Source organism: Molossus molossus, unplaced genomic scaffold (assembly GCF_014108415.1).
Source record: "Molossus molossus isolate mMolMol1 unplaced genomic scaffold, mMolMol1.p scaffold_m16_p_1, whole genome shotgun sequence".
NCBI classification, from domain to species: Eukaryota; Metazoa; Chordata; class Mammalia; order Chiroptera; family Molossidae; genus Molossus; species Molossus molossus.
This window is the reverse complement of record NW_023425344.1, coordinates 216,225,277-216,238,199: the sequence shown is the minus strand read 5'-3', so window position 1 is coordinate 216,238,199 and position 12,923 is coordinate 216,225,277. Positions and strand designations below refer to the sequence as shown.

The following is a 12,923-nucleotide window of genomic DNA, read 5'->3' as shown; positions in this document are numbered from 1 at the left end:
TCACTTTTTGAATTTTATACGTGCTTTCTCTGGTGTACACAAACTGATAATTTATCTTTTTACTGAATAAGGACCAAAAAAGGACCTACAACACAGCATGAACATAAACAAGTTTATCTTCTGCTGATACTGATTAGGGAAATTAATCTCTCCTTGAAGAGTGGAAGGACTTAACAGTAAAGACAATCTACTAACCATAACTCTTACTATAAATCTTCAATTCCTTAAAACGATTTTCTCAAAGGCTAAAATAAAGTGGATCAAACTGTGTGTGCGCGCGCGCGCGCGCGCGCGGGGAAGGGGTGTCACTCTTAATTCCGCCAGTTCAGCTAACAATTCTTAATCCTGTACTATACCACCTAGACTCAAACTTCAAGACATTTTTAAAACTTGCATTAAGTTCTAACAGAATGATTATTTACTTCGGATATATTTGGAAGGTTTTCCTTTAAGATACTTTAATTTCAGGAAAACAGGACAGTTCTAAAAATGTTAGTGATGCCATTTCATTTGCTCTGATCACACAGTTTTTTCAATCTCATTAAAATCGTTTGCCTAAACAGAGACAGCCGCTACGTTTTCACTCCCATCCTTCCAAGAATTAATTAGGCACACATTCATTCGTAACGTCTGGGCTCCCTTGACAGGTGGAAGAAACATAAGTGACCAAGTCTGAGGTTCTCTCGGAAATGCTGTTATTTCTTTAATCCCCATCACTACGACTCTCAGTCCAGGCAACTTTTTCAAGGCGATTAAAGCCAAACCAAACCTGCACGTGCAAACTGAAAAAGTTAGCACCTCCAGGCCATCGCGGCCCCTCGCTCAGGGCACAAAGGCAGACAGCCGCCGCGGCTGGACACCGAGCCCCCTGGGGGGCCAGGACCCGCGAGCAGGGTGCGCTCCGGGGCCGAGTCTTCCGTGGAAGCGGAGAGGACGGGGGGAAGGAGCGGAAGCTCCGGGACTCCCGCGGCCACCGAGCTGCGGCTCGCTCCTCTCCCGGGCTCTCCGGCCAGCGCAAGCCCACCGAGCGGGGCCCGGGGCAAGGCGGCACGGACGGCGGGGCGAGGCCCCGGCGGCCGGGAAGGAGGGCGAGCTGGCCCAGCCCCCAGCCCCAGAAAGCACTTTCGATGCGTCTCCCGCCCCCCACGCCAAGATGGCGACGTGGACAGAGGGGGAGCCCGGCCCGCGAGGCTGGGAGAGAGGGGAGGGGAGAAGAGGCAGAAACAAAAAGGCGCCCCCGGAACGCCGAGGCGGCCGCGAGCCCGACGGCCGGCGGGCGGGCGGGCGTCGGCGGAGAACGCGGCGGGCCGAGCCCGGGCTTACTTTTTCTTGTCGTTCGCGCCGCCGGCGCCCTCCATGGCGAATCGGCCCCCGCGATGCCTTCACGGCCAGCGCCCCCCAGGCTCGCTCCGGCCTAAGCTCGCTCCCTCCACACGCGGGGAGAGGAGAGGCACGTCCAGAGGTGCGAAACCCCTCGGGAGATCAGAGGCGGGATGAGCAGGCGGCAATCGCAGGACTCCACGGCGGGCTCAGGAGAGCCTCCCCTGCGGCGGCTTGTCAAGGCCGGGCCGGACCACTGGCTCAGGCGGCGACGAGGGCGATCCTCGCGTCCCCTCAGACGAGGCGGCTCTGTGCACTGTGGAGCTGATGCAGCGGCAGGGGGCGGGCAAGGGCGGAGACGCGCGCGGGGGCGCGCGGGGGGCGGGAAGGAGAGTGTCGGGGGCGCGCCCGCCCGCGGAGCCCGGCTCGCGCTCCCGCAAACCCGCCTCACCTGAGGGGGAGGTGGGTTCCCTGAGAGCCAATGGCGAGCGACGCAGGCGGCCAGACCCCACCCCAGCCCACGTCTGTTCCAGCCAATCAAGAGTCGGTCAGCTGAGGCACAGCTGGGACGCGCTGCCGCGCTCACGTGCTCGTCTGTGTGCTGCTGCGGAGTCAAGAGAAAGGATCTGGGGTGCGGCCAGCTTGGTGTGGGGACCCCAAGCCTTCTCCTAGGGAAAGCAGTGGCTGACTTTGGGGGGCGCTGCTGAGAAGGGATTTCAGCTTGTGGGTCCCAAGTCTGCATCACATTTCCTGCTCTCGGTACAGCAAGTCTCCCGCCCTCTTTCTCAGCGGCTGTGCTGTGCAGGTTTGCCGCCAGCTCGACTGAATCCCCGTTCAAAACAGCAGAATTTTCGAGTTGTGGCAGCAAACCCTTTGGTCTCTTTGCTCAGATGTGTTACAGTGGAGTCTTTCTTGCCAGATTACCTGACCACGGGCCATGTCACCGACCACAGTTTTTGCCAGAGAACACCAGGGTACTTTCTTTGTCCACTAAACTTTTGTGATGAAGTTTGATTACTGAGTAAATGGCAAGCAAAAATATAAAACAAATTCCTTTTGCTGTAAACCTCTCAAAGGAAGTAGTTAAGGTAGTAGGAAAATCTTAAATTATCTTAAGCAGTTACAAATAGGTATAAGTGGTTTAACTGAAGAACATAAATCTGAATTTCAGGGACAGAGGAGGAGAAATGGCTTTAGGTAAACTTTTATTTTACTTGTTGCTTTCAAACAAGCCAAAAAATAATCTTAGATGGATTTTAAGGGGGGGGGCGGGGGAGACGACCCCTAGTTTGGGACTTACCACCTGAAATTGAGTTCATTGTGTGGACTGGAAAGAGGAAGATTCTCCATACCCCCACCAAATCCTTACTTAGCAGGGAACCTCTGAACCGGAGTGAACTGGATACGCTGAAGGCCAGTATGACCTGTTTTCTAACATGACTTTGCAAGTTACTGGATAAGACTTAATCACTTTTTGGCTTTGGAAGCACACATTTCAAGCCTGTCAGTCTTTTAAAGGAAAAAAGAAGTATTGTGTGTGTATCTCCACTTAACACTAGGTTATTTTACTTCTCACCGTTGCCTTATTAGTAATATTGTTACAGACTAGCTTTGGGTTATCCATGAATGTGAATATCTGTAATGGGTTTCAATTATATTGGTGTGTAATAATGGCCTATATAACAAAGCATTAAGTTCTGGTAAAACAATAGCCGATTCACATAGCACCTCTTTTTAACTGGTCAATAGACCCATAAGGATAATGGTTAAATATTGATCTTAATATCCTTTTTTCTTTTTTTTTCCAGGTCTACTGCACTGAGTGATACATCTTTTTGAAAAGTATTGTGGGAAATGCTGAAAAGAGAAAAGGACCGAAAATAACTAGTCATTTTTCTGTTTTAATTGTAGAAAGAACAACTGTAAGCTACAAACCTTTTAGCATTCTGAAAATTTGGTATTAAGAACTCTGGTGTCCCAGTCAAGAGTGAGCTTGAATACAGTCTCTGACACGTATCTCTCTATGCCTCAGTTTTCTCATTTGTGTCTGTGCTACAGAATTATGGGATGATTAAATGAGATAATACATGTAAAGCACTTAGAACAATACCTGGAACATAGTAAGCAGTCAATAAATGTTAGCCATTAGTATTGGTGGTGGTCTTGTTTTTATTATTATTATCATTGCTATTACTCCAAATTTGTGCCTCTGCTAGCAGTAATTGAACTTCTGCCCGAGTTCAGCCAGTTTTAACTATCAATAATTCCAATTATGGTAATATAAATCCACATATATTCTCTATTTTCAACTTTGGAACTGCCCATAGTATTCCTACCTTCATATATAAGCATGGTGGCAGAGATATTTAATCATTTTCTTTTTTAAAAAATCCTCATCTGAGGATATTTTTCCATTTATTTACAGATAGTGGGAGGGAGAGAGAGAAAGAGATAGAGAAACATCAATGTGAGAGGGACACATCAATTGGTTGCCTCCCACACAACCCCAACCAAGGCTGGGGATCGAACCACAGCCTGAGGTACATGCTTTTGACTGGAATTGAACCTGAGACTCTTTGGTCCACAGGCCGACACTCCAACCGCTGAGCCAAACCAGCTAAGGCTCATTTTCTTTCTTATTATTCTCGTAAGCCAATTCTCTCTGGCCACTGAGTATAGCTAAAGTATATAATATTTGGTACATTAACAAAAACAAGTAAAAACTGAGCATTATGTAATAGCAAATCTGTCATTAAAATTTTTTTTAAGCATTTCAAAAGTTTAAACCAGAATAGTCCAATCAGCAGAAGATATTTTTGAACATTCATTAATTTTGCCTCAGAATTCAATTTTTCCTTTTTTTTTATCCTCACCCGAGGACATTTTTCCATTTTTTGTACAGACAGAGTGGGAGGGAGAGAGAGGAAGAGAGAGAGAGAGGGAAACATCGATGTGAAAGGGACACATCGAGTGGCTGCTACCCACACGACCAACCAGGGCTGGGGACAAACTGCAACCGAGGTACATGCCCTTAGCGGGAACCGAACCCAGGTCTCTCCGGACCGCAGGTGGACACTCTAACCGCTGAGCCAAACCGGCCAGGGCCAATTTTTCCTTTTAAAAAATGTATAAAATATGGTAGTTAAGTATATAGGTATACACATGTATGTTTTTATGTGTATATATACATATATATATATATGAACATGAAAAGCAGTAATATTCAACCAACTTTTTTTTTTTTTGGTATGTGCCCCTAGCGGGAACCAAACCCAGGACTCTCTGGTCTGCAGGCCAACGCTCCAATTGCTGAGCCAAACCGGCCAGAGCATTTTTTTTTATTATTTATTAATTTTTTTCCTTTATTGATCTTTCAAAAAGAGGAAGTGAGAGGGAGAGAGAGATAGAAACATCAATGAAAGAGAACATCGATTGGCCGCCTCCTGCATGTTCCCTACCAGGGATCAGGCCCACAACCTGGGTATGTGTCCTGACCAGGAATCGAACCAGCGACCTCTTAGTGCATGGGTCGACACTCAACCACTGAGCCACACTGGCTTGACTCAACCAACTTGTTTTTACATAATTACAAAGGAGCCAAATAGTGTTCCCAAATTTAATCAATCCTGTTCAAAAAAATAAATTCTAAAAGGCAACATTTTCTGTGGGAAAAATTGTAAATCCTCTTTAAATCAACTATTAATAAATGCACTAAGGTCATTATAATGTAAATAAAAGTTCATGAACAGCCTTATTAAATCACTTTCTAATCTTTGTAAGTGTTCAGAGTTTATTCCAAATAAGTTGCAGAACTTTCTAAGTTGACTGAAAGATTACTGGCAGATGACTCAATTGACCCTTAACCCATATTTAGTAGGAAGTTGGACAGTGATTCAGGAGAAGGCAAGTTAAGTTTGAAATTTGGATTATTACTACATGATATAGAACACTCGACCTTTTTTTTTTTTTTTTTTTTTTTTTTTTATACTCATCCGAGGACATTTTTCCATTTTTTGTACAGACAGAGTGGGAGGGAGAGAGAGGAAGAGAGAGAGAGGGAAACATCGATGTGAAAGGGACACATCGAGTGGCTGCCACCCGCACGACCAACCAGGGCCGGGGACAAACTGGAACCGAGGTACATGCCCTTAGCGGGAACCGAACCCGGGTCTCTCTGGACCGCAGGCGGACGCTCTAACCGCTGAGCCAAACCGGCCAGGGCACACTCGACCTTTTAAAGAATGAAACACTTCAGATTCAGATAATTTAGGTTGTATCAAACTATGTAAGAAAACCTAGTGGTCAATAAGAGATTCTTAGCTCACTATTACCCTTACTTTTCACTCCCCTCCCTTTGCCCCATTCCAGTACAAGAACAACACAATGTTTATCATTTGGAAGGAAAGTGCTTAGAAGATAACAGACATTAAGTCGTCTTTTTAAAGGATCAAAACAAAATAAATATGTATCTTTGAGTTTATGGAGAATAAGAATAGACAGGAAATTTGACACGCGCTTTCCCAAGGGATTTTTGTTTTTTGATCCAACGTGTAAAGAGTTTGGAAGCTCCCATCCTCAAAATAAGAAAAAAGCTGAACTAACTGAAAATCAACTTTTCTTAGATCCATCAGAGAATATTCAGGTGACAGGGAAAACTGCTGGCCTGAAAAACTGCAGACAGGGATATGGAGAATCCACAGTTTACCGGAGGATCACAATTTACTAGGGAGGGAAAGTCAGCAGCTGAAGCTGATGTCACAGTTGTAGCCAGTATTAGTAGGAACACTTTACACTGTAATTGAGGAATTGCTGGAGGCTCTGTGTGGACCAGCTTAAGTTAAAAACTCCAAGGGGGCTCAGCCTTAGAGGGGCCCCACAGGTTTTACCTCCAGGAACCCTAACAGATTCTCACTGTGAAGACCTGAGAAAAACCTCCTCTTGCTTTTCAGGGGACCGGGAAAACTAACCCTTTTGAAATACTCCCATAGCTATCTGTTCTTCTTGATAAGATCTGCCCTCAAGGGAAACTATTTTATCAGAGCCTAACCAGCATTAGGGAAGAAAAATATTCAATTCCAGCCCTCTCTAGCCTCCAACATTGGAGGAGGGAAATACTCAAGTAGGGCTCACTGAAAGACTGAGACCTAATCATAGGACTATAGAATGCTTTCCCTCCTCCCACACCTTACCATAACACCACAACAGTAGGGTTTTTGTGTAATAACGGGATTCTAGCTAAAAGAACTGCAAGCCTCAGACCCTATTTAAAGTCACTAGGGACATCCAAAGACAACAAGAGAAACAAAAACAAGAACACTAGAGTAAATTTTAGCTTCAGACACCATGGCTACAGCAAACAAAAACACAACCTAACTCCTATCCAGATATACATAAAACTTTATAGTAAAGGCCTATCTACCTAAGTAAGCTCCTATCACCTAATACAATATGTTTGCCTTTGAACAAAAAACAATTACAAGAAATGCTAAGAACAAAAAAACAAAACACACACACAGTGTGAAGAGATAAACCAAACATCAGAATCAGACTCAGATATGGCAAAGGTTTTGGAATTATCAGACCGGGAATTTAAAATAATGATTAATATGCTAAAGGCTCTAATGGAAAAAGTGAACATTTAAAAACAGATGGGTAATATGAGCAGACATATGAAAACTAAGGAATAACTAAAAGAAAATGCTAAACATTAAAATCAATGTGACAGAAATAAAGAATGCTTTTTTAAAAATCTATTTTATTGATTTTTTTAGAGAGAGAGAGTAAGGGAGAGAGAGATAGAAACATTGATATCGATCAGCTGCCTCCTGCATGCCCCCTACTGGGGATCGAGTGCAACCCAGGCATGTGCCCTGACCAGGAATTGAACCAGGACCTCTCAGTCCATGGGAAGTGCTCAATACACTGAGCCACTCCAGCCAGGCTGAAGAATGCTTTTGATGGGCTCATCAGGAGACTGAACATAGTTAAGGAAAGAAAGAATGGTCCTGAAGCTACATCAATATCAACTTCTAGAACTAAAGTGCAAAGAAAAATATTAATTATCCCGGGTGGTGTGGCTCGGTGGTTGAGCGTTGACCCATGTACCAGGAAGTCGTTGGTTTGATTCCCTGTCAGGGCACATACCCAGGTTGTAGGCCCAATCACCAGTGGGGGGTGTGCAGGAGGTGGCCAATTAATGTTCTCTCTCATCGATATTTCTATCTTTCTCTCCTTCTCCCTTTCTCTCTCTCTCAAATCAATATTTTTTTTAAAAATAAAAATAAATTAATTAAAAAGATGCAACCGAATACCCAAGAACTGTAGGATAATTATAACTGTAATGGGAATACCAGAAAAGTTAGAGACAGAGAGAAACATAAGAACTATTTAAAGAAATAGTGGCTGACACTTTTCCAAAATTAATGACAAACACCAAACCACATATCTAGGAAGCTCAGAGAACACCAAGCAGGATAAATACAAAAAAAAAAAAAAGACATATATTCAAACTGCCAAAATAAAAGACAAAAATAAAATCGTAAAAGAAGCTGGATGGGGTGGGTTCAGAAGAGCGATGATGAAAATACCTTATTTATATGGGAAGAAGGATAAGAATTACACTGGATTTTTCTTCAGGGACCATGCAAGCAAGAAGAGAGTGGAGTAAAATATTTACAATGTTGAAAGAAAAAAATAAGACTCCAACCTAGATTTCTGTATCCAGCAAAAAAATTATTCTTTTAAAAAAATCAATTATGATTTATTTCTACAATGCAATTCTGCATAGAGCAAATTTATTTTTCAAAAAAGTGAAGGAGAAATAAAATTGGAGTTTGTTGTTTTGCAAGAAATGTTAAAAGAAGTCTTTCAGAGAGAAGAAAAATATTATAGGTTAGACTCTTGAATCTATACAATAAAAAGAAGAGTGCTATAGAAAGAATAAATGAAGGTAAAAAATTTTAAGTTTCTCTTATTCTTAGTTGATCTAGCAAATAACAGTTTGTTCACAAAAATAATAGTAAAATATATTCAATGATTATATCATATGAATAAATGAAATGAATGACAGCAATGTTAAAAAGGGACAGGAGGGAGGAATTGGGGAAATTCTCTTAAAAGGTATTTGCATTACTGGTGAAGCGGTATAATGTTATTTGAAAGTAGACTTTAATTGGTCATAAATGTATATTGCAAACTCTAGGATAACCACTAAAAATGTTTTAAGGTAAAATTGACATGCTAAGAGAGAAGAGAAAATGTAATCATACAGAATGAATCATATGCAATGCTTCTTTTTAAACCACAGAAGGCAGAAAAACAGTAGAAGACAAGAAACAAAGGACAAGGGCGACAGAATTCCAAAGGATTGACAAAACAAAACAAACCGGAAAACTCCTGGAATGAATAAGCAATTATAGCAAGATTGTAGGACATAACTTTAATATACAAAAGTTGATTGATTTCCTATATACAGAAATGAGCAATTGGAATTTAAATTAAAAACACAGCCATTGACTATAGTTAACAATACCATATTGTATACTTGAAAGTTGCTATGAGAGTAGATCTTTAATGTTTAATGTTCTCACCATAACAAGAACAACAAAATGGTAATTATGTGAGATAAAGAAAGTGTTAACTAACATTATTGTAGTAAACATTTTGCATTATATATGTGTATCAAATCATCACATTGTACACCTTAAGCTTATACAATGTTACATATCAATTATATCTCAATAAAGCTGGGGGACGGAACACAACATCATTTACATTAGCACCAAAAAAAGAGAAAGAAAATAAATACTATAAATCTAACTTACTGTGTATAAGACCTATAGGAGGGAAACTATAAAGCTCTCATAAAAGAAATCAAAGAAAATCTAAATAAAAGGGGAGAGAGTTTATGTACAGGGATAGGAAAACTTAGTATTATTAGAGATGTCATCCTGCTCCTCAGTTGATCTATAGATTCAATGTAATCCAAATCCCCACCAACTTATCGATAAACTGATCCTAAAGTTTATATGCAAAGGCAAAAGATCAGAATAGCTATCATAGTATTGAAGAAGAACGAAGTAGGATTACTGATACTACCTAACTTCAAGATTTACCATAGAGCTAAAGTAATCAAGCTGGTGTGGTACAGGCAAAAGAATAGACAAATAGCTCTGGTGAGATGGCTCAGTTGGTTGGAGTGTTGTCCCATACACCAAAAGGTTACGAGTTTGATTCCCGGTCGGGGCACACACCTAGGTTCCGGGTTCCACCCTAGGTCGGGGCATGTAAGGGAAACAACTGACTGATGTTTCTCTGTCACATCCATGTTTCTCACGAGTGCACTCTCTTTCTCTCTTCCTCTCTCTAAAAAATCAATGAATGTGTCTGGGATGAGGGGAAAAAAAGAAAAGACAAGACAAATAGAACAATGGAACAGAATAGAGAGCTTAGAAATAAACCCACATAAAAATAGCCAAATGATCTTTGACAAAGGAGCAAAGACAGTTTAATGGAGAATAGTCATTTCAACAAATGCTGAAATAACTGCATATTCACATTAAAAAATGAACCTAGACTTTGACCTTATCACACTTTTCAAAAAATTAACTCACAATAGGTCCTAGACCTAAATGTAAATGCAAAACTATAAAATTTCTTGATGATAACATAGGAGAAAACCTATGTGACCTTGGCTTTAACACCAAAAGTATGAGCCATGAACGAAAAGACAGCTAAATTTGATTCCATTAAGTTAAAATCTTCTACTCTGCAAAAGACACTACTTGGAAAATTTAAAAAAAACAAACCACATACTGGGAAAGAAATATTTGTAAACACATATCTAACAGAGAACTTGTGTCCAAAATATATAAAGCACTCAACAATAAGAAAATAGAAGGCCCAATTAAAAAGGAGGCAAAAAAGCCCTGGCCAGTTTGGCTCAGTGGTAGAGCATCGGCTCACGGATCAGTGAGTCCTGAGTTCGAATGTAGCCAAGGGCACTTACCTCAGTTGCAGTTCATCCCCGGCCCTGGTTGGGGTTGTGTGGGAGGCAACCAGTCTATGTGTCCCTCTCAAGTCGATGTTTCTCTCTCTCTTCCTGTTTCTCCCTTTCTCTCTACCCGAAGATAAATAGAAAAATACCTCAGGCGAGGATTAAAAAAGTCAAATAAAAAGTAGGCAAAAGATCTGAACAGACAACTTACCTAAGAAGATACACAGATGGCAAATAAGCATATAAAAATATTCTCAACATATTACGTTATCAGGGAATTGCAAATTTAAATAAGAATGAAATACGACTACACATTTAAAATGGCTAAAATTTATAACACCAAATGCTGACAAGTATGTGGAGCAATAGGAACATTCCTTTAGTGTTGGTAGGAGTGCAAAATGGTACAGCTACTCTGGAAGACAGCTTGTCAGTTTATTACAGAGCCAAACATGGTCTACCATACAATCCAGCAATCAGGTTTCTAGGTATTTACCAGATGAGTTGAAAACTTAGGTTTGCACTAAAACTTGCACATGAATGTTTATGGCAACTTTATTCATAATTGCCAAGAATTGAAAGCGAGCAAGATTTACCAATAGGTAAGTTGATAAACTGTGGTACCGACAATGGAATATTATTTAGACAATGGAATATTATAAAAAGAAATGAGCCATCAAGCCACCAAAAGACATTAAATACATATTTAAGAAAGATCTTAAATGCATATTGCTAAGAAAAAAAGGCCAATTTTAAAAGGCTTCATATTGTATGATTCTAATTGTATGACATTCTAGAAAAGGAAAAACTATGGAGACAGTAAAAAGATCAGTAGTTGCCAAAGATTACGGGGAGGAGGGGAGAAATGCATAGGTGAAGCACAGGGGATTTTTAAGGCAGTGAAATTATTCTGTCTGGTACTCGAATGGTGGATACATGACATAATGTATTGGGCAAAACCCACAGAACTCTTCAACACAAAGTATGAACCCTAATTAAACCATGGACTTTATTTAATAATAATGTATGAATATTGATTCATCATTTATAACAAATGTACCAAACCAATACAAGATGTCAATAATAGGGGAAATTGCGGGGGAGACAGGGAAAATATGGGAACTCTCTTATCTTTGAAAATTAATGGTAATATTACCTCCTGTTCCAAACATTTATGGGATTTCAACATCTGTTTTTTCACATACATGTAAGTTGGTATATTAATGAACCAAAGAAAGATGTTTATTAAGAATCTGCCTTGCCCTGGCCAGTTTGGCTCAGCAGTTAGAGTGTCGGCCCGTGGACTGGAGAGTCCCGGGTTTGGTTCCCACTAAGGGCGCGTACGTCAGTTGCAGTTTGTCCCCAGCCCTGGCTGGGGTTGTGTGGGTGGTAATCACTTGATGTGTCTCTCTCGAGTCGATGTTTCTCTCTCTCTCTTCCTCCCTTTCTCCCTCCTGCTCTATCTGAAGATAAATGCGAAAATGTCCTTGGGTGAGGGGAAAAAAAAGAATCTGCCTTGTGCTCTGGCCTGCGTGACTCACTTGGCTGGTGCATCCTCCAGTGAACTGAAGGGTCGTGGGTTTGATTCCTGGTCAGGACTCATAACCAGGTTTCGGGTTCAATCCCTGGTCAGGGCACATACAGGAGACAACTGATCAGTGTTTCTGTCTCACATCAATGTTTCTCTCTTTTCCCCTCTCTCTAGAATCAATGAAAAACAGCCCTGGCCGGTTTGGCTCAGCGGTTAGAGCGCTGACCTGCGGTCCAGAGAGACCCGGGTTCAGTTCCCGCTAAGGGCATGTACCTCGGTTGCAGTTTGTCCCCGGCCCTGGTTGGTCGTGCTGGTGGCAGCCACTCGATGTGTCCCTTTCACATCGATGTTTCTCTCTCTCTCTCTCGTCCTCTCTCTACCTGAACAAAGAATGGAAAAATGTCCTCGGGTGAGGATAAAACAAACAAACAAACAAACAAAAACACTATCAGAACACTAAAAATGCCAGTGAACCTGGTATTTAAAAGGTATTTTCCTCTAGCTGTTAATTTTCACTGCAAGTTGTGTCTTTTTTCTTATTCAGGGATTTTAAAGTAATCATTTACAATGAAAAACTGTGAGAGAAAAATTAAAGCAAAAAGAAAAGAAGCTCCGTACGTTGCTTAACATTCACTCATCCTCGCCTGGTTTTCTTTCCATGTGCACTAAGTCACTGGCAACTCATAATTTCCAAATTTTCGATGGATAATGTTTTCTCTTTGATTTTTTTTTGTAGTTAATGCAAAAACATTAGCTGTTTGGCTCTTATATTGGAAAACTTTTAAAGGCTCTTTTGATTATGTATGTCAGAACTTGTCTATGAAGAACCAGACACAGGAAGTTGATTAATATTATACCTGGACTTGCAAAGACAGGTTAGCTACTCTCCTATGTGCATGTGAATTACATGGCAATGCCAAGCAAGCCAAAGCCTCACAGTATTATCTTATTATCAGGGCTTGTGATATTAAACATGCACTACGTGCCAAGGGTTGGGGTGAATCCTGGGAATTACAGACATTGTCTATCATTACTTCAACCAACACCTTCTAGTCTTGACTCTCACACCTCCACTAC

At 41.3% G+C, this 12,923-nt stretch overlaps 1 protein-coding gene across 1 annotated transcript in view; it reads right to left on the bottom strand.

Annotated features, from left to right (window-relative positions):
- The window catches only part of HIF1A (hypoxia inducible factor 1 subunit alpha), a 51,116-nt gene extending 49,457 nt beyond the window's left edge, over positions 1-1,659 (bottom strand). Inside the window, exon 1 of the mRNA XM_036258509.1 lies at positions 1,324-1,659. Within this exon, the coding sequence (XP_036114402.1) occupies positions 1,324-1,358 (35 nt within the window). The 5' untranslated portion in view covers positions 1,359-1,659. The remainder of the gene's footprint in view (positions 1-1,323) is intronic.
- Between the last annotated feature and the right edge of the window lie 11,264 nt (positions 1,660-12,923).